The sequence below is a fragment of the Macaca fascicularis genome, chromosome 7 (genome assembly GCF_037993035.2).
Source record: "Macaca fascicularis isolate 582-1 chromosome 7, T2T-MFA8v1.1".
NCBI classification, from domain to species: Eukaryota; Metazoa; Chordata; class Mammalia; order Primates; family Cercopithecidae; genus Macaca; species Macaca fascicularis.
The window spans coordinates 115224517-115252491 of record NC_088381.1 but is presented as its reverse complement, the minus strand read 5'-3'; the positions used below and the strand labels follow the sequence as shown (position 1 = coordinate 115252491).

The 27975-nt window shown below is 35.0% G+C and overlaps 1 protein-coding gene across 8 annotated transcripts in view; it reads left to right on the top strand.

Annotated features, from left to right (window-relative positions):
* MDGA2 (MAM domain containing glycosylphosphatidylinositol anchor 2) overlaps nt 1-27975 on the top strand; it is an 841756-nt gene that overhangs the window by 370846 nt on the left and 442935 nt on the right. For all 8 annotated transcript variants that reach the window (XR_006699884.3, XR_010588464.2, XR_012415765.1 and 5 more), the window contains exon 2: nt 11369-11508. Coding sequence is in view for 2 of the 8 variants with exons in the window: in XM_045397536.3 (XP_045253471.1) it covers nt 11369-11508 (140 nt within the window). In the remaining 6 variants the exon portion in view is untranslated. The remainder of the gene's footprint in view (nt 1-11368; nt 11509-27975) is intronic.

Below are 27975 nucleotides of genomic sequence, written 5' to 3'. Positions count from 1 at the left end.
CTGGAATTCCAGCACTTCAGGAGGCAGAGGTGGGAGGATCTTGTGAGACTAGGAGTTCAAGACCAGTGTGGGCAACATAGAAATACCCTATCTCTACAAAAAAAAAAAAAAAACCAAACAAACAAACAAACAAAAAAACCTTTACAAATTAGCTGGGCATGGTGACGTGACCTTGTAGTCCTAGCTACTTAGGAGGCTGGGATGGGAAGATCCTTTGAGCTCAGAAGGTTAGAGTTTACAGTGATTTGTGATGGTGCCACTGCCTTATAAAACAAAAAGGACTGTCATGACAATGCAAATTTCCTATATTGTTTATTTTATTAACAAACTCTAACATTATTAAGGACAATTATGACAATTCTTATAAGAGTGGTTATGAATTTACTCAGGAGAATGAAGTATATTCTCTTTACTACCGAGAGTAGAGTCTTGCTCTGTTGCAAGCTAAAATGGTACAAGTGCTTGTGAAGAGGCCAGAGTGTGAGGCTCAGCCCTGGGAGCGTAAGGTTACAGGTAATCTGGAAGATGGCAGGTATAAGAAGGTTCCTGGGAAGTACCATGCCACATTGCCACATATGTGAATCACTGAGATACATACTTACAGAGCCAATTTTGGAACTCCATCCTCAAATAAATGAAAATTGAATTGTTTGAGCAGAAATTTTGGATAATTCAGCTCCTATATATAAATCTACGAGATTGTCAAAGCCTAATATTTTAAAAATTAGGAGCTGAATTATAATATGTACTAATAATTGCTTATGTTTCACACTGTGTGGTTTAGACAAATGTTTTTACTTCAGATTCTCGTGGCACCAATTAACTTAATAAGAGTATCTTTTTAATTGGAGTATAAATGATTTATAATTCTTTTTCTGTATTCTATTCTTTCTCCCCAAAGACACAAAGGAATGTCTAGACTTTTAAAAATGGAAATGCAGCAGGGTAAAATGAAATTATAATATATATATTAAAAAATCACAAAATGTATTTCTAGCATAAAGCAGAATTGGCATCAAAACTAAGCTTTGGCAATTCACAAACCTTCACTGGGGATATTAATTTTGTTCAAATGGAAATAAAAAACACATGATTTTCAGGGTTTTAGAGAGGACTACAGATCATCAAAATAACATGAATTACACAGGTGCTTGGTATTTACTAAGTTTGCAGTCAATGAGGGTATTGCCCCAGTGGAGTCTGAATCATTTCTACCTTGTGGTAACTGTTCTTCTGCCTTTTGTAGAAGGAGAAAAGAGCCAGACTTGGGGTATGTGCCATTATCTCACTGATCCCTCTCTCCTGGGATCCAAGATGTTTTTCTGACAGGCTAAGAAACTTGTCCTTGGGGCTAGTCACAGGCAGTGGCAGTGATTTCTCAGTGGAGAGAAACAGTGGGGACATTGGCAGGCCAGATCCTGACAATTCTCTGCCTACTGTTGCTACTCTTGGAAAAGCAATTTGAAGTTTTCATTTTTGTCATATTTCATAGTAAATTTCATTTGTTTTCCTGATGAGTTAGGCTGGAAGAAATAACGGCTCTCTCTAAATACCCAATTTATGCTTAAGGTTGGATCACAATGCTAAGACTAATTTCATTTTGGTTAGTATTTTCTGGGGCTTTATGGATGTTTCCAAGAAAACTGAAGAGCCCTTAATTTTAGAGAAGGATTTAAGTATACATATCAGTCCAGAGAGATTAAAAAATGATGTCATTAGTACCTCTGCCTTTAGGAATCCTGATCTCTTCAGGTGCTGTGATAATTTATAAGAGGCAAGGAAGATTTGGTTCAAAGAACCTTTATGAGTTCATTGACCACATGATATATGGCTTCTGATACTATTAACAGGATGCCATTTCACAAGTTTGATTTAGAGGGAAAGACCTGATCAAAGATTTTAAGGATTAAATGCCATCCTTTCCTGCAGTGTTATAATAGCTTCTCTCCCTCCTTTGCTATGTTCTTGTACAAATTTCAAAACCTTTAAAAAATGGTACCATAAAAGCAAGAGGTAAGTTCCCTTGTTTTTATCTCGGCTTTTTTGTTTGTTTGTTTGTTTGTTTGTTTGTTTTATAGTCTATGACCTAGTTGCCAAGATTTCTGGAATAGTTATGGGGTTTTTGGTCTAAAATTTACTGATTTGTTAAATATCTAATTTAACCTTTAGTTAGAGACAATTCAGGATGTAGCATAGGATCCAATATTAAAGAACATATATATACACACATATATATTATATATATTATATTATATATACATATATATTATATACACACATTTATGTTGTATATATATAATATTACATTCATACCAAAGAAGAGGAAAGGTTAGTTCCCTACAATATTTACCTTCAAGTTGGAATATTCCACTTAGTTTATACAAGTCTTTTGAGCAACATATGAGATTAGTTAAATATTTGATGGACTTTCAAATATCTTCCAGGTTGAGGTCAAATCTACTGGGAAGAACATAGTGAGGGACTTAGGGCGGGAATAGCCAGGTAGAGACAGGGAACATGGATGACCGATGGCTATGTGTGACTGCCTAGACTTGATGGCCCATGGTTCTTCTCTGGCACACTTGTCAGAAGTTGTCAAATGCTGTATTTGAAAAGAATGTTATGAACCTTAGATTCAGTGAACCTTCTTTTTTTTTTTCCATCTCTAAAACATGCAAGGGTTTTTGAAGTTTTAGGCTTAGATGCTAATAGGCAACTCTTCTAGATGAAAACAAATAAAGGTAATCCTGATGAAATCTGAAGCTGTAAATGTGAAAATCTTCATGAAATAACATTTTTAGAATTGATAGTGCTTTATTTTAAAAAATTAGGACACATGTTGTTTTGTGGAAGATAATTCAGAATAATATTTTGCAATTTTGTATTCAATTTTTATGAAGTTAATACTTGTCAAACAAGATAGTTTTTACACAGAAAATATGATTGTTTTTTATCATTGTTTTACCATTAGAATTTGAATTACATAATTGCTTTTTTGTTTATCATTAAAATTTAGTGTATATTTACTGTAAGTTTAAAATTAAACTGTTATTGAATGTCATTGCTCTCTTTTGATGACAAACTTTCATCTCTCTTTCAAAATAGTGTACAATATACTGCACATAAACAAGTAATTTGACTTTAAATTTACAAATAAAATTAAAATTTAACTTAAATTAAAAGTTTAAAGTTTTTTCTTTAAATTCTTGGTTAACATCAACCTAAAAGATCATGTCAACTTTTATTATTTAGCAAACATTAATAATTGCCATCTAAAGCCAGAGGCTTCTGGATTTAATTTAATTGCCTTACTCTGGGCTTCGTACAGTCTCTTAGAGTGGTTCAGTTACTTTGTAACAATGCTACCCAACATGTACTAAGGAAATAATACAAAATATTAAAACCCTTTCATAATCAAGGCCTTTCAACTAAAGTCATATGAGAAACATATGATCTTCTCTTTATTAAATCCAATATATCAATAGGATCTTATTACTTTCACTTTACAACTCATCAAATTAAGGACAAAAAAATATTTACCTCTAGTGGACAGGAATACAATGTTAACCAAACATGGCGGTAGGAGGTTGGTAGAGGGAGTGGAGAAATAATTTCACACTGATGTGGACATTGTAGTTAGTTTAAAATAACCAATGGAATCAAACAAATAAAATGATCTGCAGGCTGACTTAAAATAATCTATATGTTGTTTATGTATCAGAATATATTTCTATTTGGGATTACATAAATGACAGTTACAGAAAGATTTTAATTATTTTTTGAAGAATTTATTGAATAAATATACAAGTTGAACATTAGCTTATGTGCATATTTGGATATGTGTTTATGTTCATGGGTGCAGGATATATGGCAGTGGGATAAAACAAAAGTCTTTATTGTGTTGTAGTGTAGGGCAAGTATGTAATTTCAAAGATCTTTGTATCAAAGTAAAAGAAAGTAAGCTAAGGCTGAAGGAGAGGCAAATGATCACAATAATGACCAAAAAAAGAAATAGCGATTTACCAAAGTGGTCTTCTATTTTCCTGCCCTTTTCTTTTAGAAATACAAATGATAGGGCAGAGCCAGACTGCAGTGGACTGAGGAGGGCAAAGCACATGCCGAGGATGGCTGTAAACATATATCATTATTTCTAATCACTAGACAGTAAAGGAAAGACAAGAGGGGTCCTGTTGATAGGATGATAGGAGGATAAATGTTACTGTTTTGTCTCTCTCTCTTTTTTTTTAATGGAACATGTTAAGCTTATTTATATGCTGTAGCATATTTAAATGCTGTTGAGGATTAGCCTTGATTGTTTTACAGAAGAGATTAAACAGCTTTGAGAGATTCCTTCATATGTGGTCCTGAAGTTGTCAGAGTTGAATTTGTAAAAAAATAAACTACCAGAAAGGGAGGGAAAAAAGAAAAGAAAGAAAGTGGGCTTTTAGAGCGATTTATTTTTGAAGAATGTGGAAGGATACTAGAAAATAATATTGTAGTGGCAAAAAGTTGCAATTGTGCTAGAAGTATAAACATGATGAGTTGTTGTTTCTTATGATGAAAGTAATGATTCTTTGCAATCCTAAAATGCTGGTACAATAGTGTTGAAATACTCAGTTTTTCACTTATCACTCCTTTTTACATATGAGTAAGCCTAAATAGCAGTTTAACTATTTGCTTCAAGCTTGATTTGACCTACTAAGATCTTTTTCCTCAGTCAAACCATACATCATTCATCCTTTGACTCCAATTCTCTGCAGCCATAGCTCAGTCAAAATTCACTAATGCTGCCTTAATTCCCAAAGGCAATGACCTTTTGTCTGTGCTGCTCTTAACTGACAACTCCATGGTAAGTAATATTTTTGGACAGTCCACTGTGCTCGGCTGTCTACTCATGTAACTTAAAAAGCACCTCATTTTCTTTGTTCTCCTTCTACCTCTCTGACTTTATAATCACACCAAGTCCTTTCTTTAGCTTCTCTAGTTAAGAATACATATTTATCATGGTTCTATCATGACTTATTCTCACTCTACATGCTCTCCTGTAGAACTCTCCTGTATTCTATGTAGCCATCAACTACCATTGAAAGCTGTCAAACTTAATGTCCAGCAGCAACTTGTCAACTATTGGTGAATTCACCACAGCATCCAAAACTGAATTATTCACCGTCTTCTTCAAATCTTTGTATTTTTTTTCCTGTCTTTTTTTTTTTTTTTTTTTTTTTTGAGACAGAGTCTCTCTCTGTCACCTAGGCTGGAGTGCAGTCACACGATCTCAGATCTCGTCTCACTGCAACCTCTGCCTCCTGGGTTCAAGTGATTCTCCTGCCTCTGCCTCCAAAGTAGCTAGGACTACAGGCGCCCACCACCATGCCTGGCTAATTTTTGTATTTCCAGTAGAGACTGGGTTTCACCGTGTTGGCCAGTCTGGTCTCAAACTCCTGACCGCAGGTGATCTGCCTGCCCTAGCCTCCCAAAGTCCTGGGATTACAGGCATGAGCCACCACAGCTGGCCCTGTCAAATTTTTTGATGATAAAACATGTAACTAGGCTAATGAGGAAGATGTTAGGCAATGGAGTTGTCAGCAACAGGAGTAATTATGGACTAGGACTGTATGCACAAAAAATATATAAAAATCAGTTTAGAATACCATTTGAAAAAGGGAGGTGGGGGAGATCTCATGTACTATCTTAAACCAGAAACTCAGGTAGGAAAGAAAAGAAGAATGGAAGCCACCATATCCTAGAAGTACTATACATGTGCTACATTGAATATTTTGAAATTAACAGAAGAAACCAACCATTGACAATGCTGATTAGCTAAATGTAACATGTTGTATAAAACTGAGAAGTGTTTTATGAAAGCATATGATCACTTAAACCAATAGAAAGCTGGGAGAAAAGTTTGATTATTGTTATGTTTTCTTTACAAGCAAAACTGAATGCTTATTAAGAGAATGGTGTAAGTAATACATAGTGACTCTTTGGCCATGTGACAACAGTAAGGTATAGGCTGTCTCTCTGTCTCTGTCTATCTGCCTCTCTCTCTCTCCCTCTTTCTCTTTCTCTGTCTCTGTCTCTCTCTCTGTCTGTCTTCAGAACATTTATAGTACATGAGTAATGCTGGCACAGCATGGTTTACTGAGCTGTTCACTAGAGCTTCTAGGAGAGGACCAGTGAACATCCTTCCCTCCACACTGCTTAACTAAACAGGTCTGTGACCTTAACCAAGAACATACGTTACATTGATCTAGTGTAGAAGGTAGCAACATGCTGGTGGCAACTTGAATTCCCACAGAATAGCTGTATGAGGGATTTGAGGGATTTAACTAAAGAACCAGGCTGTTACTTGAAGCTCTTAGAGGAGAGAAAGCTCCTAGTACCAAAACCATAAATGTCTGATAGCAGCACGTTTTTCAGGAACCATCCCCATTACTGAAAAAAGTTTCTTCATCAAAAATGTTTCTCATCTAAGCCCTCATGCCAACAACCCTCCACCCCCCATGAATTGGGCTCAGAGCCCCTCATGTCAAGCTTCCCCGAACTGTAGGTAATGTGAGTTCCATGGCAATCAAAATAAAAATAAAAATAAAAATATTAAATAAATAATAAAATTTATTTTATTAAATACCCTATTTAATATCTTATTAAAATAAAAAAAAATTGTCATCTTTCACGTAGTCAGGGTATAAACTTCTTCCCTCACCCTCAGATTCAGTTAATTGTCATGTCCTATCTAGCAAGACCTCTAAAATGTGTCTCTCCTCCGATATCCATTCCCAGGCCTCTCCAGTGTCTCTCCTGTGTCTGAGACATAATGGCAAGCTGATAAGGCTGTACAGTGGCAAGGCATGAAGTAAATGATAAACTACAGGGGACACATTTTTTACATGGTTATTTCAGAAACACAATAGACACTGGCATATTACAAAGGCATATTTCAGATTTGCCTTTGAACACAGTTTTCTGTCTCTGAAATCTCCTTCCTCTTTTGCTCCCAAGAGCATCTCTCCAAACTTAGGTTAAATGTCACTGACTTTGCGAAACTTGTTAGACTTCCCTAGGCAGATTTAGCTATCCTCTGCTTTGTCTTTGTTTAGCACTTTGCATTTTCTTCTGTTAAAGTATCTATCCTGTTCAACTATCATATAATTTTAAATAATTTAGACAAACCCAGTAGGCTGTAAGCCCTTAGTAGGGGCAGCTCATGGCATTAATCATCATATCCCCAGCACATAGTCTCATGCCTACCATCGCAGTTGCTCAATAAATATGTGCTTGAAAGTCTGTATCTGAGATGAAAAGATTAAAATGCCCCTGGTTGTTGTCATTGTAGAATAATTTATTTGTACTCTTTCTCCAGAGTGAATTTGGTTTAACTTTCAAAAGTATATTCTAACAAGATAAAAGAATGTCTCTCTTTTGCCCTTTTAGGCGACCTCTTCAACCCAAAGCCAAAATATCCTCAGATTAAGACAATTGATATGATTAGTGTTAGGAAAGATTTTACATAATGAGATTTGGTTTACTTCAAGAAAATTTGGATGAATATGAGTCTCGTGCAATATTTTAACATTGTAATTCATTGCTGACTCTACAGGGCAAAGGAGATCATAACCTTTAGTCCAATTTAAGGATGATGAATTGAGGTTTTTTACCAACAAGGCAGAGGATCAGAGATGTCTTGCTTCAGGTATAAAACTGCAAATTGCATCTATATTTAAAGTAAGCAAATGCACTGCCATAAGAGTTGATATTTTGCTAAAGTAAGAAGTTGAGTCATTATAGTGATAGTTGCTAAAATAGAAACTAAAACTCAATTAGTTAATAAATACCTCCTCTGTGCTGTGAATTACATGATATGGGGATGATGCCAAAAATGATGCTCAGTCTGGCACTGAGATGCTTACTATCGTGTTTGAATGTTAAGAGAAAGGAAAATCACAAAGCAATAAACACATACCTCCTGGAATAAAAGAGAAGATAATCATTGATAAGTAATCCAAGAAGATATCAGGAACATGGGTCCAATTATTGGTGTGGGAATCTTAGATGGGAGAACATTATAAGCAAAGACTCTTAAAATCTCAGGGTTCTTTGCATTCTCCCTGAGGATAGCCTGATATTACAGAGAAATGGGGCTTCTAGTTGGATAGTAAGCATGAGGACCCTTGCCAGAGGGCCTAAATGCACTCATGTGCAGCGATTAGGACTCTATGAAATGTCATAGGGAGATATTGTAGGTTTTTAAGCAGAGAAACAACATAATGTAAATAGAAATTTCAAAATACTACTTTGATCATTGTGAGATGTCATGGATTTGGCAGGTACTGGAGGTAGGATGATGAACTGGGGCAACAGTCTATTGTTAAGTTTGGTTAAGTTTGGAGCAATTCTGCTACTTACATTCTTAATCTAGTTTATGGTGCTCTAACTGCTTTATTAATAGTTTCTCAGTCGTTTTTTATACCCCTAGCCTGGTCTAGGTCTGGGTCTAGTTTGGGAGTTATTTAGAACACAAATTTAACTATGACAGACATAGTTTAAATAGAGAGCATCAAGTAGTGAAAAGAACAATAGGCCAGTGGCTCTGGTCTCATTTAGCCACAACTAGCCACAGGATTGTGACATCATTTGATGTCCTCAGACTTTTCTTTCCTAATCGGGAAATGAGAGCACTGACCTATATGAACTCTAAGGTCCTTTCAAGTGAGCTTTGTGCAAACAAAAGAATTAAGGGAAGCTTCTAAAATACTCTCCTTATCATTGAGCAGCTAAAATATTGAGCACATATTTTAATGAATACTAAGAGGAAGACAACTTCCACACTTAAAATTTGGTGGAATATTCCACCCTCCTACGGGAGAGGTGGTAGGTTCATGATGACTGCAGTATGCAGGCAATTACCTTTTCCAAGAATGTGTTATAATATAGAAGAAAATAGCAGAAAATTAACCCTTGTAAATGTCACAGTGTGCTTACTGTATAATTTAAGTGGTTTAAATAAAGCTACTTATTTGCATAATGATGTTTTTGAAAGATATACCTTAAAAATAACAATACTAAGCATTGATTTGAAATTAAAACAAAAATAACAAGTGTAAATTAGTCTGGAAAAGATGTCATGTCACTACATAATTAGATATATTAATAAACATGTGGGCTATCACGTATGAAGCTAAATTTAGCATGAAAATATATTTTAAGAAAATGGTTCTGTATTTTCTATTGAAAATTTATTTTGTTTTGCAAACATTTATAGATTTTCATCAGTTTGTTAACCTCTACAATATGGATATGACTATATTAGACAGATGTCTAAATATAACTACCTCACTAGTATTACTTATCTAAATTGAAGTCCAAATTTGATCACTGCCTGAAATGATTTGTGGGAAATGTGGTGTGAAACATATCAGAGCACTAAGAGAAACACCAAAGATAAGGATTTCTAATGTCATAAAATCAAACAAATTATTACAATGTCTAGACAGAGTCCAGAGACATGATGGAAAATTTTTAATAAATTGGTTTCATAGACCAAACTGGACATTTGACTTAAGCATCGTTTAATTTTTCAAATCAGTGAAATGATGCATAGCAGAAAGTTTAGTTACTTTAAAAAGACAGAGGAAAAGGATATTTTATTCCTTGGAGTATTTTTCTTTAGCTAACAAATATAATACCCAGAACCTAGTCTATGTAGCTCTGTCATTGTAGCTATCTGAGTGTTCGGTAAAAATGCAGATTCCTGGGGTTTCTTGCAGATATATCAGGTCTCTGAACACCTTTGAAATTTGTATTTTTAACAAGTTCTTGAGGGGCGTTTATTATGCATATTTAGTGTCAAGGCCACTTTTCTAGAAGTACTCTTTTGTTCTTATCCTATTATTGGAATTGGAAACTTTTACTTGTCATTTTGATTATGCATATTGGAATCAGGGTTCTGAGTTTCAAGGTTGAGTAACAGGATTATGCATTGGTACCTAGAAAGAGCTGGACATAGCCAGTTGTTTTATTAATCATAAGTGGGCTTTTCCATCTTCCAGTTTCTGCCTGAAATTGAGAAAGATAATGAAATACGCCCTGATGTCAGTTATTAAGCTCTGTGGGTAGACTGTGCAATTACGTTATATAAAACAAAATAGTAGATATTGAAAACTATTCTATTTTACTTTCAGAACACAGATTTTCCCAGAATGAATTTTTTCATGAGTTGGCCTTATAATCTTTTTTTCTTCCATAGAATCACCAAATTTATTTTAAAATTCTGTAAGATTTATCGTCTTAAATGTTAGACAAAACATTCCTAATATGCTGGTACTGGCATTAATTTTTAAGCAATCACAACCTCTGCTAGTAATACTACTGTTTAGGTCGAAATATCTATCAGGAAATTCTTGAGATCACTGTCATTTATATGTAGATATAATCTTTCCACTTGCCTTTAACTGAAATAACCATTCTGTTTCACTCCAAAATGTATTACAAACAAAAATGCTGAGTTCACAAAAGGAGATGATCTCCAATTTGAAGCTAGTAGCTGTCAATAATTTACATGATGGCAAGCACCATATCTTATTAGCTAAGCACTTCTCATGACCCACAGAAAGTTTCCATGTAGTTGTTCCCAATGATATGTAAGTCAAGGAGTGTTAGTTAAATTTTATTGGCCCCTTGGCACTGAAGTAGGAGAAAATTATATTTAGAAATTTGGGCAGCTTTATGCTAATGAAGTTTCTTTTGAATCAGAATTTTAGACTCAGGCAACAATAGTATATTGTCTTCTTCCATGGCTTAATCAAGAATCATACTTTGTTTACATCAATACAGATGTCTATAAGTATGGTAAATTAAGTTGGTTTTCACTTCCTGAAAACCAAATCATCTTATTTGTGAGCTTCTTATCTTGTGTGCTACATGGCTTAAATAATTAATAGACAAATGTCAATGTCTTCAATTCAAATTCCCTTTTCTCTTCCAATTGTCTTCTTTCTTTTGCACTACATATTTTTGGTGCAATATTCCTTATTATATTAAAGTTTGATTGAACTCAGAAAGGAAGAGACCTTCTCACATTTTAACAATCAAGTTTTATCATGTGGTCTTGTATTGATGGTGATTTCTTGAGGCACCAATGTTCCACTACCTTGTTCCCCTGGAAATGTGTTGGTCACTGTTAGATAAATTTGAAGATTTCTTCCAGTAAAATCTTTAATGCCTTGGGGAGGTGTTAAGACTGATGAATCTGACTAATCTGACTATGGTGAAGTCTAATAAGAATTGCTTTTATAGTCAAGATGGTTCATGAGCAGATCACTTACTTACGTTTTCATGTATCTTGTCTCTCTTCTTCCTGACTCGACAGCTCCTCCTACGGTTCGTATTGTGCACTCAGGCTTGGCCTGTAACATTGAAGAGGAGCGCTACTCTGAAAGGGTCTACACTATCCGGGAAGGAGAAACCCTAGAGTTGACTTGTCTAGTCACAGGACATCCACGTCCACAGGTGAGTCCCGAACTGTGACACTGGAGAAAACACTCTCTGACTTTTCTTGGAAGTCAAAAAGTGTATATTTTAGAATATTTAGCTAAAACTGTGTATGTGGGGGTGTGTGTTTGTAACTCAAGTGCAAGTATATGTGCAATGCAGGACAAGAGTGTGGATTTCAGAACATTCAAACTTGAGCTATTTTTGTGTATAAGATGAAAAAAGAAATTTTTGTTTTGGTATTATGGGAAATGTAGAAGACACTTCTAAGGAAGCTGTTAAACAGACAACTACAAAAATATCTCAGTAGGATAACAATTCATATGGCAATGAGTTTATTTTAAAACGTGGGACATGATTTCATGATGACATAATTGCAACCGAGAGGTATTTGTTCTGAAGAATGTGAAGCATGAGGTCACATGTACTTTTCTTACTCCTAGTCATTTTATTCATAGAAAACCTTGAAAAACAAACAGTTGCAGATACTGTATGCACTCAGGCCTTCAGAATCATCAGCTACACCTTTCTTAAGCTAATTTTATAGAAGCAATAAAAACGGAGACTTTTAAAGGGCACTAAAATTACAACAATATGTAAAGGCAAAGCTCACGCGTGGTGGCTCATGCTTACAACCTCAGCACCTTGTGAGGCTGAGGCAAGAGGATCACTTGAGGTCAGAAGCTGGTGACCAGCTTTTTGTCTCTACAAAAAAAAAATAAATAAATAAAAATTAGCTGGGCCTGGTGGTGCACACCCGTAGTCTCAGCTACTCTGGAGGCTGACGTGGAAGGATCACTTAAGCCCAGGAGATCAAGGCTGTAGGTTGTCATGACAGTACCACCACACTCCTGTCTGGGCAACAGAGAGAAACACTGTCTCAAACAACAATCAAAACAAAAAAAAAAAAAAAGAAAGAAAACAAAATATTTGTAAGAACAAAATAGTTAGATAGAAGATAATATGTTTAGGTTATATATATATATGATGCAGCAATCTAATTTAGATGCAGAATATTGTGGATATTTTACTCAAAAATTGATAATTCTTATTGTCAATAACCTTACTAGCTCAAAATTCACATTTGTAATCAACACAAGCACTATGGTAGGAAAAGTAGTCTCATTTAGTAGATAAAGTTACATATTTTAAGTATTTGTGTTACAGGAAAAAAAAAAAAATCCAGCTAACAAACCTACAGAGGGAAAAGTGAAGAGTAATGTGGAAATTTTATGAATTCACCATTTTAACCCTGTTTTTAACTTCTGCCATTCTTGACTCTTACTGACAGATCCTTAACTCAAGGATCTTTTTATTTACCATTTTGACTCTGAAATGATAAAAATACGCATATAAAGCATCACAGAATGAAGCATTAAATAGACAAGACCATGGCTAAAACAGAAATGGTAAAATATGCTTAATAAAACTCATGCTGTTGGTAAAATGAAAAAGAACAAAAGTAATCTAGAAAGAATAATTATTAAAAATGTTAAAAAAGGAAAACTCATGATAACTATAATTTCAAATTATAACATTTGCTATTAAATGAAAATGGATTAAAGAATACAATTGTCTTAATGAAATTTAGATAAACACAATTTGAGCCAGGATAATTACGCTTGATAGAAAAAAAATGATTCCAAAAGACAACATACAAGGACAGACTGATGACTGATAATTGTTAAAATTTGAAACAAGGAAATGGGTATGTGGAGCATTTTCATTTTAAAATTTATACAGAAAACAATGTCCAGTTAAAATAATGTTACCAAAAATTTAAACAATGATAGACTTAACTCAAGATAATATTAACTCAAAGAAAATACAGTGTTGTTATAATTTGATTATATGTTTTGTTTTGTAGACATGGAATAGAAATTTCAGAGTCAAAAGTTGGGATCTAAACAGGAGGGTCCAAACATATTTAAAAGAAGCTGTGAAGAGCTTTATGAGAGGCAATTTATGGCAAGAGAAGATTCACTGAGGCTCCCATTAGTCCTTCACTGAGTGTACTAAATTTACACCTTCTGAACTCCAAATTATATTTAAAAAATCAACTTCTTATCTCTGTTTCTAACACACCCCAGGTGTTGCTCTGCTGCTTCTCTCTCCATCCTCCTGTCCCTTTAATATTGGAAATTTCCCATTTTCTCCATACATTTTCCCTTTTTATCATTCACAATCAGGAGTACAATCTTTGACCTCAAGACAAACCAGATTAAGTTCTGTAACGAAGAAGTAGATCATTCATTTTTTTTTTTTTTTTCCCCTAAGCAGTTCCATTTTTGGGAAACATTTCAATGTGTTTTGATCCTAAGAAAAATGTATTGTTTTGGTATCAGTATCTTTTTATTCCTAGAATTAATTAAGGTGTTTGCAGGTGAATCAGTTTCAGCTTATATTGCCAGTTGAAAAATTAACTGGGCCTCTTCATTGTCAACAAACTGTATAAGGAAGGCTGACAGAACAGCTGGGGCTTGGCATTCTGGCCAAAGTCTAAAGGGCATGCTATTGGCAGCTGGTCCTGAGGATGATTTTTGTTGGCTGATATCAGAAAGCTGGAATTACTTTCTTGCTTGTCTAATCTGAGTATGATAGTTGGAAATGCAGTGGAAGAGAGACGTTCCTCATTCACTCATCAGCAGATTTCTTAATCTGCTACCTATTCTTCTAGCAGTAAGAGTCATAAAGATTGTTTATTTCCAAAAGTATTGTAGAGAGCATTTTTTCTAGCCTCTTTAATTTTTTATGGTGTATTGTTTAGTGATAGGTAGTGGCCTGAAGGTATTGATGTATCCAAAGAAAATAAAACAAGTGAAGGAGAGGTCAGTACGATGCAATACTTGAGAGCATGATGCTGGAACCAGACTGTCTGGATGTAACTCTGGCTCCACCAGGACTAACAGTGTGACCTTGGAAAAGTTCTGTAATCTCCCAGCTTTCTTTGCCTCAGTTTTCTTTTTTATATTTCCGGGATGATAATAACTATCTTGTATCATAGAATCCTTTCGAGAGTTAAATTTATATTATGGACATATATACACACATATATCCTGTGTGTGTATATATACACATATACATATATATATACACACACACATACATACAAATACAACTATACTTTCTTGGTACATAAGCATTGTGTCAGCATGTAATAGAAACATGTTGGCTTTATTATTTTTCAGTAATTTAGGAGCATCAACTCTAAGATCTATATTTGGATATGTAGGTATGAAAATAAGTAGGTTTTAAAACTGGTTTTAGTATTCCTATATCCTGCTTTAAATTAGATGCATTTAAATAAATTTCAGTATTTTTTTTGTGTGTTATTGCTCTGCACAGCCTATACATCTCTGTTAATTAGCCTTTTTAGCTTGCAAGGAATAGAACTATGTTCAGACTACCTCGTTTAATGAGAGTTTATTACAAAGATACATGAAGAAGTAAGAAAGAAAGAGTTTGCCAGTAAATCTAATAATCTAGTACAAACTCTAGATGTCTACAGCTTCAGAATTCAGCTACCCTCTTTCTTCCCCTCTCTGCATCCCTTCCCTTCCCTTCCCTTCCCTTCCCTTGTCTGCCCTGCCCTGCCCTCCCCTCCCCTCCTTTCCCTTCCTCTTTCTCCTTTCTCAAAATTATCACATCAATAATTTAAATACATTATAAATATAGTCTTGTAAATGACTTAAACAGTAGGATATTTAACATAAATGTTTCTCTTCTCCTTCCGACCTGCCCTGCTTCCCAGAAGTAATAGTTCGGCATATCACCTTTCAGTTCTTGTTCGATGCATTTCCTTTATATAATTATTTATGTTCATGTTCCATTTTCAATTTTTAATAAATGAGATAATGAAAAGTATTATTCTATGACTAGAATTTTTCACTTGGCCATGTGTCCAAAACACCAAGTATGGGTCTAGCCCGGTAGTTCTTAATGTGTGGTTTCTGGAGATAATTGATTAAAAATGAAAATTCCAGATCACTTCACATTAGAAATCCCTGCATTGGGGCCAGCAATTCATGTTTTAGCAAGCCCTCCAAGTGAATCTGATGTACGCTAAAGTTTGAACCAGTGGCTTGGATCATTGTCTTCGCTCAGGCTGAATAGTTCTTTGTATGGGTGCACTGAATTTTGCTGTGAGTACTCTCAAATGTGTATAATTGCTGCTGTGTTGTTCATCATGGAATTACTTACAGATGGTCACTGTTATAAACAATCCAATGAATACTTGTAGGGTATATGTTTGTGTTGCCTGTATGTATATCTTTGTGAAATGTATGGTAGCATTGCTGTATCTTAGATTCCCTCCTCAAAATGGAATTATTTAGCCAAAGTTGAAAGGGACCTTTACTTGCTTTCTCAATGGGAGTGTTTTTTTATTTTTTTATTTTTGTCAATTTGATGGAAGAAAGTAAATTACACTCAATTGCAATTTAAATTTGCATTTTAAATCACTAGCCAATTTGAACATTTTCCTGCATGTTTATCAGTCATTTGTACATCTCTATTTACTGGTCCTCTCTTTTCTTGCTAGTTTGCTCCTTCTTGTAGACTTGTGAAGACAAATATACTACATAAATAAATTCAATTGCTGATAAACATGTTGCCAATTGCACCTCCCAGGGTGTTACTTGTGTTTTAAGATTGTTTATGATACTTTTGTTCTTAGGTTTTTGTTTTGAAAAGAGGAATCATTTTTGGCTTATGACTTTTGTAGCTACTTTAGCAAGATCTCCTTATATCCATTTAAGATTTGTTTTTCTAACAGCTTATACTCATTTATGTATTTGACAATTTAATCATCAGGAAATCATTTTGTCCTTAGTATGAAGTGTTAGTTTAGTGTGCTTTCTGTCTCCTTCTTCTCTCTTTTTCCCTCTTGCCCTTATATAAATAGGATGGTCAATATTCCACTGGACAGCTTCAAAATGCTCTTTTTAGCATTAACAAAATTACATTAGTCTGCACCTTTCTGTTATTCTTTTCTGTACCAATTCCATTCCATTTTACCTTCTACAGCTTTACTATTTATGTAAAAAATATAAATAATATATAAATATAAATATATAATATATAGTATTATATATAAAATATATTATTTAATATATAATATATTAAATGATATATAAAATATAACATATAATATTCAATGTATATTATATAATATATAAAATATAACATAATATTTAATATATTATATAATATATATTATATAATAAATATTATTTTATATATACTATGTGATAAAATAGATATAATTTATATAATAAAATTAATATAATTAATAAAATATATACATATATACCTATGTGTGTGTGTGTGTGTGTGTGTGTGTGTATATGTTTAGACAGCGGCTCACTCTGTCACTCAGGCTGGAGTGCAGTGGCACAATTTCGGCTAACTGCAACCTCTGCCTCTCGGGTTCAAGCGGTTCTCCTGTCTCAGTGTACTGAGTAGTTGGGATTACAGGCACACACCACTACCCCTGACTAATTTTTGTATTTTTAATAGAGACGGGGTTTCCCCATGTTGGCCAGGTTGGTCTCAAAACTCCTGATCTCAGGTGATCCACGCCTCAGCCTCCCAAAGTGCTAGGATTACAGTTGTGAGCTACTGCGCCTGGCCTATAATATATTTTGATATATAAACAAGCAGGTCATTCCTTTATAGTTGTTTTAAAATATTTCCTCCGTTGACCTCAAACATTTTTTATCTACCCTATAAATTAGAAAATATGATTTTCATGTTCTCCACCCAAATAAATGTTGAGATTTTAGTTACATTGCATTATTCTTGCAATGAGGTCGTATGTAGAAAGCATGACTGGCTTTTAAAAGGAAGTTCTCAGTAGGAATACTGAACATTTGAACTTTTAAATTTCAGACTTCTCAGATAGCAATACAGTTTAATTGTAACCAGTATAATGTGTGGGTCTTTGAATTTCTTTTAATAATAAACATAGGTATACCTGTTTGCAAGGTTGGAAGATACTGACCTTCTCCTTTCAAAACAAAACAAAGAAAAAAAAGTGCATCAATCAAAGCAGCTCTGCTTTTCTTCATTTTATATGCTGACTTGCTGGGTAGGATTTCATTTGAATAATATTTTTCATCACTAAAATATTTTTGAAAGCCACTCTTTAAAAATAATTATGTAAATCCAAAACACTAGGAAGCATTAAAATTGTCTACTAGTTTATTACACCTTAACCTTAGTGAGCATTTGCTTTTTGCATAAAAAAACTAGGCTGGGCCATTTTTCAATTTTAGAATAGAATTGTATTCAGTCATTTGATTGTTGTAAAAATGTATTTTTAACTACCAAGGCTGTTGCAGAGTTATTGATGCTTTTGTCCTTGTTAATCTTCTCTGCAGATTCTCAAATGGTAATCTTATCATGATAAAAATCTTACAAATGTTAGTAGCCAGTTCTTCAGTTCGAAACCATTAGTGCTATGTGTATTGTTCTTTGCAGATATTTTATATATCTTGATTCATATTCCTCTACTTTTTTTCTAATTTAGTCTGTTAATTTTTTTTACAAAATGAGAGTGCATGCACTTGAATAAGAAACATACTAGATATTTGGATTTATCTCCAATTAATGTGGGCAGGTTTAGGTTCTGCTATAATCAATTATTATATTAATTCTTTTTTGTGTTTTATAAAATTAATGTAATTTGCTTTTTTTCATCTGTGATAAACATATCTAGACTGAACTGTCTGCTACATCATGTTAGAGAACTCTCCAACTAAAATAACTAATATTTTTTCAAATAATCTTTGGATAAGATGTGGAAAATGTTTAGAATAAGAATCCAAATATTTATTTTTAAAAAAATTTCACATCAGCTGGGTGTGGTGGCTCACTCATGTAATCCCAGGACCTTGGGAGGCCGAGATAGGCAGATTGCTTGAGCTCAGGAGTTCGAGACCAGCCTGGGCAACATGGCAAAACCTCGTCTTTACAAAGAAATAAAAAAAAAAATTAGCCAGATGTGGTGACATTTGCCTGTAGTTCCAGCTACTTGGGATGCTGAGGTGGGAGGATTGCTTGAGCCTGGGGAAGTGTAAGCTTCATTGAGCCCTGATCTTGCCTAGGCGAAAGAGCAAAAGCCTGTCTCAAAAAAAAAAAAAAAAAGATTGCCATATCAATGGCTGCTTTCACAATCCCTGTCCCTGCCTCATATACCTAGTCCCATCTCCAGGTGATGTACATCTTTATTAAGTACATGGTTACATGAGTAAATGTATTTAGCATAACTTGTTTAGGATGAAACACTTAGAGTCTTCCTTATAGTCTTCAAATAGTTTTGTTTCCATTTATTTTTATATAGAATAAGAAAGGCTTTTTGGGGTCAACACTTTAACATACTCCTAAATTGCTAATACTTTTTATTCTCAGTGTATCAGCATCAACCAAATATTTTTAGAAATTTTATTAAAATTCTCAGGAAAAGTTATTTTTGTTCATCAGAAGATTTACCTATCTACTATTCTCTCTGAATTCATCTTTTGTTTAATTTTATGAACAATCTAAAACATCTCATTCATTCCAGATACTATCTCAAGAAAAAAAATTTGTCAATGTAATTAATGAGACAATACGTGTAGATCATTTGACAGAGTGCCTAGCACAACATAAATGCTTAGTAAATGATAATCGTATTTGTGATTGAGTCATTGATACCACATAATAATTTATTTACAAACTTAATAATTATAAGCTCTTACTGTTATTACTATATACTTACATTTAACTCAATAAAGTAGGTGGATATTCTTTCCTGTCCCATTGAAATTTGTCTCTCTCTATGCCTGGATTTGGCCACTGGACTTTGAGGTAGCGGTAATGTGGGTCTAGAGTGTGATGATACTGGGCTAGGAAGAATTTAAGGATAAAGTACTCTTCCATGACTTGGGTTAATTATAAGTAAGAATACCTGGAGCTAGTCCTAATATGCTGTTAGTTCTTTGAAATTTAAACATCATGAGGACTCATGGTAAGTGAGCTAGAGATACAGAGCTGCCTTCACAGAATATTAAAACTTAGAAGACTCAGGGAGGTGGGAATGTTAGCACATATTTATTATATGAGGCTTGTTTTTAGAGAATTCCCAAGGCATTCACTGTGAGAAATGCAGTAGTCAGATGGACACTGGCATCTATGAAAAGCTCAGGGTGACTGTCCTCTGTAGCCCAGGGTGTAGTAGGAGATGCTACCATAGTACAAGGATCTCTAAACTCAATGGTCTGATTCTGCCATTTTCAGAAATGGCAGAAGTTTAGTAGTAACACTTTACCAGCAAACTCAATATTGATATCGATAGTGTGAAGAGCAACAAGGTCAGAATAGCAACCGGCATTCTTTTATCAACAAGGGTTTATGACACAAGGATAGCTGACTAGAGTAGTACTTGATGTATCTAAAAAGACAAAAATGACACCTTGAGGAAGTAGACATTTTCCACTATAATAGAAGATCACAATCATTCATCCAATTTCCAAATTTAAACTAGTTCATGGAGCCAACTCTTACTGGTTGAAAGGGAAACCAGGTTTTCTTAAAGAAAGACCTAGCAATATCACTGAAAGTTACACAAAAAAATGCTGTCTCAATCCTTCCTTAAAAGGATTTATGGCCATTTTACATAGCAATTTACACTGGAAAAAGTGAACTAGCAAAGCCATTTTACATAGCAATTTACACTGGAAAAAGTGAACTAGCAAATTTACACTGGAAAAAGTGAACTAGCAAAGCCTCTGTACCTCTGAAAGGTACAGAGCCTGAGCTAGCACTGACATCAGTAGTCTTGTAATGCTAATAGAGTTAGAATGGGGATTTGAGGAAGACAAGAGATAAATGGAGTCCTAGCCTAGGTAAATGGATTGATCTATGGTTATTTCCCCAGACTCCCAAGTACATAATCGGGACCAACATACTTAGCAACAAGCAGGATCCTCACACTGGTTATATGACCCTTGGAATAAGTCAGAATCATTTTAGTAGAAAAGACCTAGTGGAATCCTATAAAACTGTTCTTCCCAAACCAACGTATGAAATCATCAGTAACACTCCTTCCCAGGAGAAACTTCAGAGATTATATGCTACCATCAAAGATTTAACAGTGAAGGAGTCATAGTCGCCATCATGCACCTGTTCACTTCACATGTAAAGTAACTAAAAAGTCAGGCGGATTATGATATATGATAGCTTATGGTTAACAACCAAACCAAAGCAGCTGCTGGATCAGATGTGGTGTCTTCACTGGAACACCACCACACCCCTGGCACTAGCTGGTATGCAGCTAGTAATCTAACAAATGCATGCTTTTTAATTCTTATCATGAAAGAGAATTTAGAAGTTTGTTCTTATGTGGGATAGACAGCAATCCACATGTACATGTCTGCCTTAGATCAGGGCTAACACTCACTCTCTGTAACATTACAGTGCATAAGGAACTTGATTGTCTTGGTAACCTATAGACGATTACACAGATGGTCTCCTAACATGATTGTTCAACTTTACAATGGTGCAAAAGTCATAAGCATTCAGCAGAAATCTTACTTTGAATTTTGAATTTTGCCTTTTTCCAGGCTAGTGATATGCAGTACGATACTCTCTTGTGATGAGGGGCAGTGGCAGCGAGCTTCAGCTCTCAGACAACCATGTAATACTGATAATCTACAGTATATTGTGTAGCCAAATGATTTTGCCTAACTGTGGGCTAATGTAAGTGTTCTAAACATGTTTAAGATAGGCTAGGCTACACTATGACATTTGGTAGGTTCGATGTATTAAGTGCATTTTCAACTCACGATATTTTCAAGTTGCAATGAGGCTATCAGGAGACAACCCCATTACAAGTTGAGAAGCATCTGTACCGGTCCATTGTATTGATTACATCATGGCATTTTTTACCTTTGTGAACAGGAAGCAGTGAGTAGTCTGGGTACCATAGTAAGCTGTGTGCATAACAGAAGGTGGTAAAAGTTGTTGCTCTTCACAAGTCCTATCACTAAGAATGGGGTGCACAATAAGGTAGACCTTTGGATTCTATGGGTTGCATATACTACATTTAAAATATATCTCCAAGTCATTGTATCAGTTAATTTTGAAGGCTGTCAGTTTCAAGTAGGGCTCAGAGCAAGAAAGTGTTCTGCAGCAAGTCCAGCTTTGAGTGAAAATCGCCCTACTGCTCAGGCAATACAATCTAGCTGCTTTGATGTTGGATAAAGATGCTGTGTAGATTCTTCAGTAAGTCTGAGAAGAGAATCACAGAACAGAACTTTAGATTTTGGAGCAAGACTAAACTTTCTGCAGCCAAATACTAATTACCGTTTGAAAAGCATCTGTTTGTTTAATTAAAAGTAGGCAATCATTAAAAAGTCAGGAAAAAACAGGTGCTGGAGAGGATGTGGTGAAATAGGAACACTTTTACACTGTTGGTGGGATTGTAAACTAGTTCAACCATTATGGAAAACAGTATGGCGATTCCTCAAGGATCTAGAACTAGATGTACCATATGACCCAGCCATCCCATTACTGGGTATATACCCAAAGGATTATAAATCATGCTGCTATAAAGACACATGCACACGTATGTTCATTGCGGCACTATTCACAATAGCAAAGACTTGGAATCAACCCAAATGTCCATCAGTGACAGATTGGATTAAGAAAATGTGGCACATATACACCATGGAATACTATGCAGCCATAAAAAAGGATGAGTTTGTGTCCTTTGTAGGGACATGGATGCAGCTGGAAACCATCATTCTTAGCAAACTATCACAAGAACAGAAAACCAAACACCGCATGTTCTCACTCATAGGTGGGAACTAAACAATGAGATCACTTGGACTCGAGAAGGGGGACATCACACACCGGGGCCTATCAAGGGGGGGGGGAGGGGGGAGGGATTGCATTGGGAGTTATACCTGATGTAAATGACGAGTTGTTGGGTGCTGACGAGTTGATGGGTGCAGCACAGCAACATGGCACAGGTATACATATGTAACAAACCTGCACGTTATGCACATGTACCCTAGAACTTAAAGTATAATAATAATAATAATAAAAGAAAAAAAAAGTAGGTTTTAGTTGATACATGCTCCCTTTGTTGTCCCTTGGTCAGGGAGTTCTGGGGCACATTCTGCATGCCTTGTCAGTTTCACAGTAGAATAGAGCCTGTTACTCTCAGCAATGACCAAAGGAATCACACTTTCTTATATTGGCTTTTCTTCATTCTTTGTATCACTGTTCAAAATCCCCTACTTGGTTTCCCTGGGATTATTTCCCAAAATAAACTACCTTTTTATAGAATTTTATCCCACATTTCCTTTTCCAAGCCAAAAGAATAAGACACTACAAATCTTCTGGACCCAAGCTCAATGAGGAGTGTATCCATACATGTGACCCTAGTATCTTCTTCCTTGCTGCTGACCTGTGTTGCTTAACTGTGATTCAGAATTATTGTACTTTTATTTTTCTTAAAGACTTGTAAAGAAAAGTCATAAGTCATTAGCCAGGGTATAATGCTTAGTGAAATTTTGTTTTTATTTCTTAAGACCTTTATGTAACAGAATTACCATGAACATATTTCTACGTCTGTCTGGACTGCTATAACAAAATAACATAAACTGGGTAGCTTATAAACAATAGAAATTTATTTTTCACAGTCTTAGGGGCTGAGCAATCCAAGATTAAGGTACCTGCAGATCCCATGTATGATGAGGATTTGCTCATACTTGTTCTCCTTTTTATTCTAATCTCATATGGCAGAAAGGGTGCACAAGCTCTTTGGGGTCTCCTTTATAAGGGGACTAATCCCATTCATGAGGCCTCTACCCTCATGACCTAATCACTTCCTAAAGGCCTCATCTACTAATACCATCCTACTGGGGATTAGGATTCCAAAATATGAATGAATTCTGGGGAGGGACACAGATATTCAGAGCATAGCAGTATAGGCTATATTTTCCTTGTTTGTTCTTCTCATCTCTTAAAAAAATGTCTTTTACTTGAACTAAATCTAAGCAATTTAAGTTTGCAAGTTCATGCCCAAAGAATTTTGTGTGATAGAGATTTATGATATAAACACAGAGCAAGCATTTGTTTGATCCTAACAACTTTGCCACTCACATTGTCTGATGGTCAAAATTGGATCATGTGGGAGCTCTGAAAATGGATCTCAAACCTCAGAATCAAAATAATTAGGTATACAACTTAGTTGAAAATTTGAAATTAGATGTCTCCTTGTGAGATCTATATATTTTAATGAAAAATATTATATAGGTAGAAGGATAAGATAAGGACCATTGTTTTACTACAAGAGTTGATACGAAATAAGTATGTGAAGATTTTCGGGCATTTCAAGAAGAAAGAAATACTGTCTGTCAACATAGAATTGAGAATCTATTGATTGCGTTGTTTATAGTTATAAATACATCATTTTAAGGAAAACAGTTGCAGTTTCTTTAATGTGGAAATTCTGAACAGTTACATGAACATTAATGAATTGAATTTTGTGTTTTTATTATTAGAAGACTCTTATTGACATTCAGAAATGTATTATTTAAGTGGGAAGATCACTAAATGGCAAATATTTCACAATATGTTTTTTCCTCAGATTAACCAACTTTACCATAGCCTGAAGAGAGTTTTTAAATCATAAAATGATAATCAAATTAATTGATCCAGTTTATGAGTCTATATTATGTATACATCTTAAGTATGAGAGAGAGAGAGAGAGTGTGAGTGTGTGTGTTTATATGTGAAAGTCCAGAAAGTATGAGGTTTTTTTTTTTTTTTTTTTTTGGAGACGGAATCTTGCTCTGTCGCCCAGGCTGGAGTGCGGTGGCCGGATCTCAGCTCACTGCAAGCTCCATCACCCGGGTTCATGCCATTCTCCTGCCTCAGCCTCCCGAGTAGCTGGGACTACAGGCGCCCGCCACCTCGCCCGGCTAGTTTTTTGTATTTTTTAGTAGAGACGGGGTTTCACCGTGTTAGCCAGGATGGTCTCGATTTCCTGACCTCGTGATCCGCCCATCTCGGCCTCCCAAAGTGCTGGCATTACAGGCTTGAGCCACTGCGCCCGGCCGCAGTATGAGTTATCTGTTATATCCGCCCCTACTATTTTAAAAAGGTAGCATGAAATAAATATTGTAGCAATCTATTTGTGGTCCTATTGGACACAATTTATCCTTTTCACTTTTGGTTATCACATTAAAGATGCCAATTAAGACAATTAATTTACTTGTGTTTTCATATCTGTAATCTAATGAAACACTCATTAAAATGACTTTAAAGGAGGTTTCAGACTTAAGTTTAATAATTTAACCTACAAATATAGAAAATACTGCCTATCTGCTTCTATGCAAAGGAATATGCCATCAGTGGTAATTAATAATCTATACAACTGCTGGTTGTAAACATGATACATTTATTCTAAATTAGGTTCATCCCAGCCATTTTCTGAAAAGCTGCAAGATACTTCAAACAAAATCAATAAGGAATAACAATCTTTCTGTGATCTGAAAAAGTTAACTTATACTACACAAGGAAAGTGCATATAAAATGTATTTCCAGAACTGAAAAATAAGAAAACAGTTATTAAGAATGATTCTATCAATTCTTTTTTAAGGAATTGTTAATCTTTTATTTTAACTTCCTTTTAATGCCAAGGTCTTAACAAAAAACTAAAAATAACATTTATTTTCCTGGCAGTTTTATCCTCTTCCATCAGCAAACATTGATTTCTTCCCTTTTTCTGCTTCTTGTGGTACATGAGAAAACATTATCCTCTACAACTTGGCCTCTTCTTGTTTACTTACTCGCCTTTGGCAGAAATCATTAAATGATGTTGGATAAGCTTGAGCAGAACACAACCCTTAGTTAATTAGTGCCTTCTCTGGTGTATTTCATAGAAATTCTGTATTTTTAAAAATTAACTTTTGTGCATCTGGGTCTGCAATATGATATCAAATTTATGTAATTTGTTGTGTGTTGATATGATACGTAATCAGAACAACTCTCCATTTTGAATAACTCTTTGTGGTGTCTTCAGGAAGATGTACGGTAGTCAGTCAAACTTACAGGTCATTTTGAAAAGAATTTTCTGAAATAGCACAAAAGAATGATATCTGTTACTGTACAGAATGAATGTAAACACATTTCGTGATGTATCTAAATTTTACATCAGCTAACATCCAGTATGAGTCTAAATGGTTCTCCAATTTCAAAATTGGGCAAGTGCCTGAATTCCATGATAGTGCCTTGTATTGCTTCCCTTGGGCTGCCATAAGAAAGTATCACAAAGAAAGTTCTTAAAACAGGAATGTATTCCCTCACTGTTTGGAGGCTAGAATTCTGAAATTAGGGTGTCAGGAGGGCTTTCGTCCCTCTGAGATTCTGGGTGGAATCCTTCCTTGCCTCTTCCTAGCTTCTGGAGGTAACTGGCAATCCTAGGTGTCCTATGGTTTTCAGCTGCATCACTCCAATATCTGCCTCTGTTATCACATGCCTGTCTTCACGTGGGGTTTTCCTCTTCTTGTAATGACACCAGTGGATTGGATTAAGGGCTCACACCCTATTCCAGTACCCTCATCTCAACTAGTTATACCTGCAACACGCTACTTCCAAATAACATCATATTCTGAGGTACTAGGAATTAGAACTTCAGTGTATGTTTTAGGGGCCCATAATCAACCTGTAACATATCTTACTTATTCATTGAAATTAGATAATCCATACTCTTACTGAACAAATCCTGGGGCTACCTTTACAGGGTCTATTGTACAGCATTGTAACTATACTTAATAATAATATGTTGTATACTTGAAAATTGCTAAGGAGGTAGATCTTATATGAAAACTATGTGAAACAATGGATATATTAATTAACTTGATTTAACCACTTCACAATGTATACATATATCAAAACATCACATTGTACACTATAAATATATAATTCATATTTCTCAACTATTTGTTGATAAAATATTAATAAATAGAACGTGATCAATATGACTAGTGTGCATCATTACTATTGAAGGAAGTGACAGTGCTTTTCCTACTGACTGTATTTGTGGTCCCTTCTACTTGTTCCCACCCCTTCATCTTGGCTAACTAAGTAAACACCTTATTTGTCACCTCTTCCCAAAAGCTTTGGTTTGTTTAAGAGGCTTGACTAAGTGCTTCTTCCATGTGCAGAGAATACCTGGCCACTTCCCTACTATCATGTATCACAGGACGCTGTTTTGGGGAGTGAGTGAGATTATAGGCTTTGGAGTTAAACAGCATGGTTTTAAATTCTACTGTCTCCACTTTCTAGCTCTGTGAATTTGGTTAATTTATTTAACCTCTCTTTTACTTGTCTTCCTCTTGTGTAACATGAGAATAGTTATAGTACTTATATAATAGAGTTCTTTAATGATCAAATAAAGTCATACTTGGAAAGACTTAAAACTCTGGATAATAATGATTATGGTAGAATTATAAAAGAGAATAATCAAATTATTTTCAAATTTTCTGTCTTTCAGTGAACTATAAATTCCTAGAGAACAGGGACTTCATGTTGCATTCTCGTTTTCTATGATAGCAAAGTGTGTGTGTGTGTGTGTGTGTGTGTGTGTATAATGATATGCCTGAGATGGTCCTGGTTTGTGGCTGTTGTTCCACTATACTTTTCAAAAGCATTCTCTCTCTAGTTCAAAAAGTATCCTGCTCTGGGGGACAAAATATATGGGACCTATTGCATCTCCATTCACAATAGCCAAGATACAGAATCAACCAAAATGTCCTCCAGCGGATATGTCCTCCAGCGAATGAATGGATAATGGACATGTGGTGTATAAACACACAATGGAATGTTATGCCACCCACTCAAAAAAAGAATGAAATCACATCATTTGCTACACAATGGATGGAACTGGAGGTCATTATGTTAAGTGAAATAAACCAGGCACAGAAAGACAGATGTCACATGTTCTCATTAACATGTGGGAGCTAAAAATAAACTAATCTCATAGAAGCAGTGAATAGAATGGAGATTACCAGAGGCCAGGGAGGGTAATAGGGAAGGCAGGATAAAGAGGGTTCGGTTAGTGTGTAAAACACACAGTTTGATAAAAGGAATAAGATCTAATGTTTGGTAGCATAATAGGGTGACTGTGGTTCACAATAATTTTTTGTACATTTCAAAACAATACAAACAGTAGATCGGGAGTGTTCCTAACTTAAATAAATGATAAATGAGGTGATTGGTACTTCCAGTTACCCAGATTTGATTATTACACACTGTATACTTGTATCAAAATATCACAAAAACTCCACAAATATGTAAAAGTATTAGGTATCCATAAAAATTAAAAAGAATTAAAAGTCATATATATATATCACAAACACACACATACACACGCAAACACACACACACACACAGGACCCTAAACATAAAAGCTTCACACGTAGAAGGTCTCAA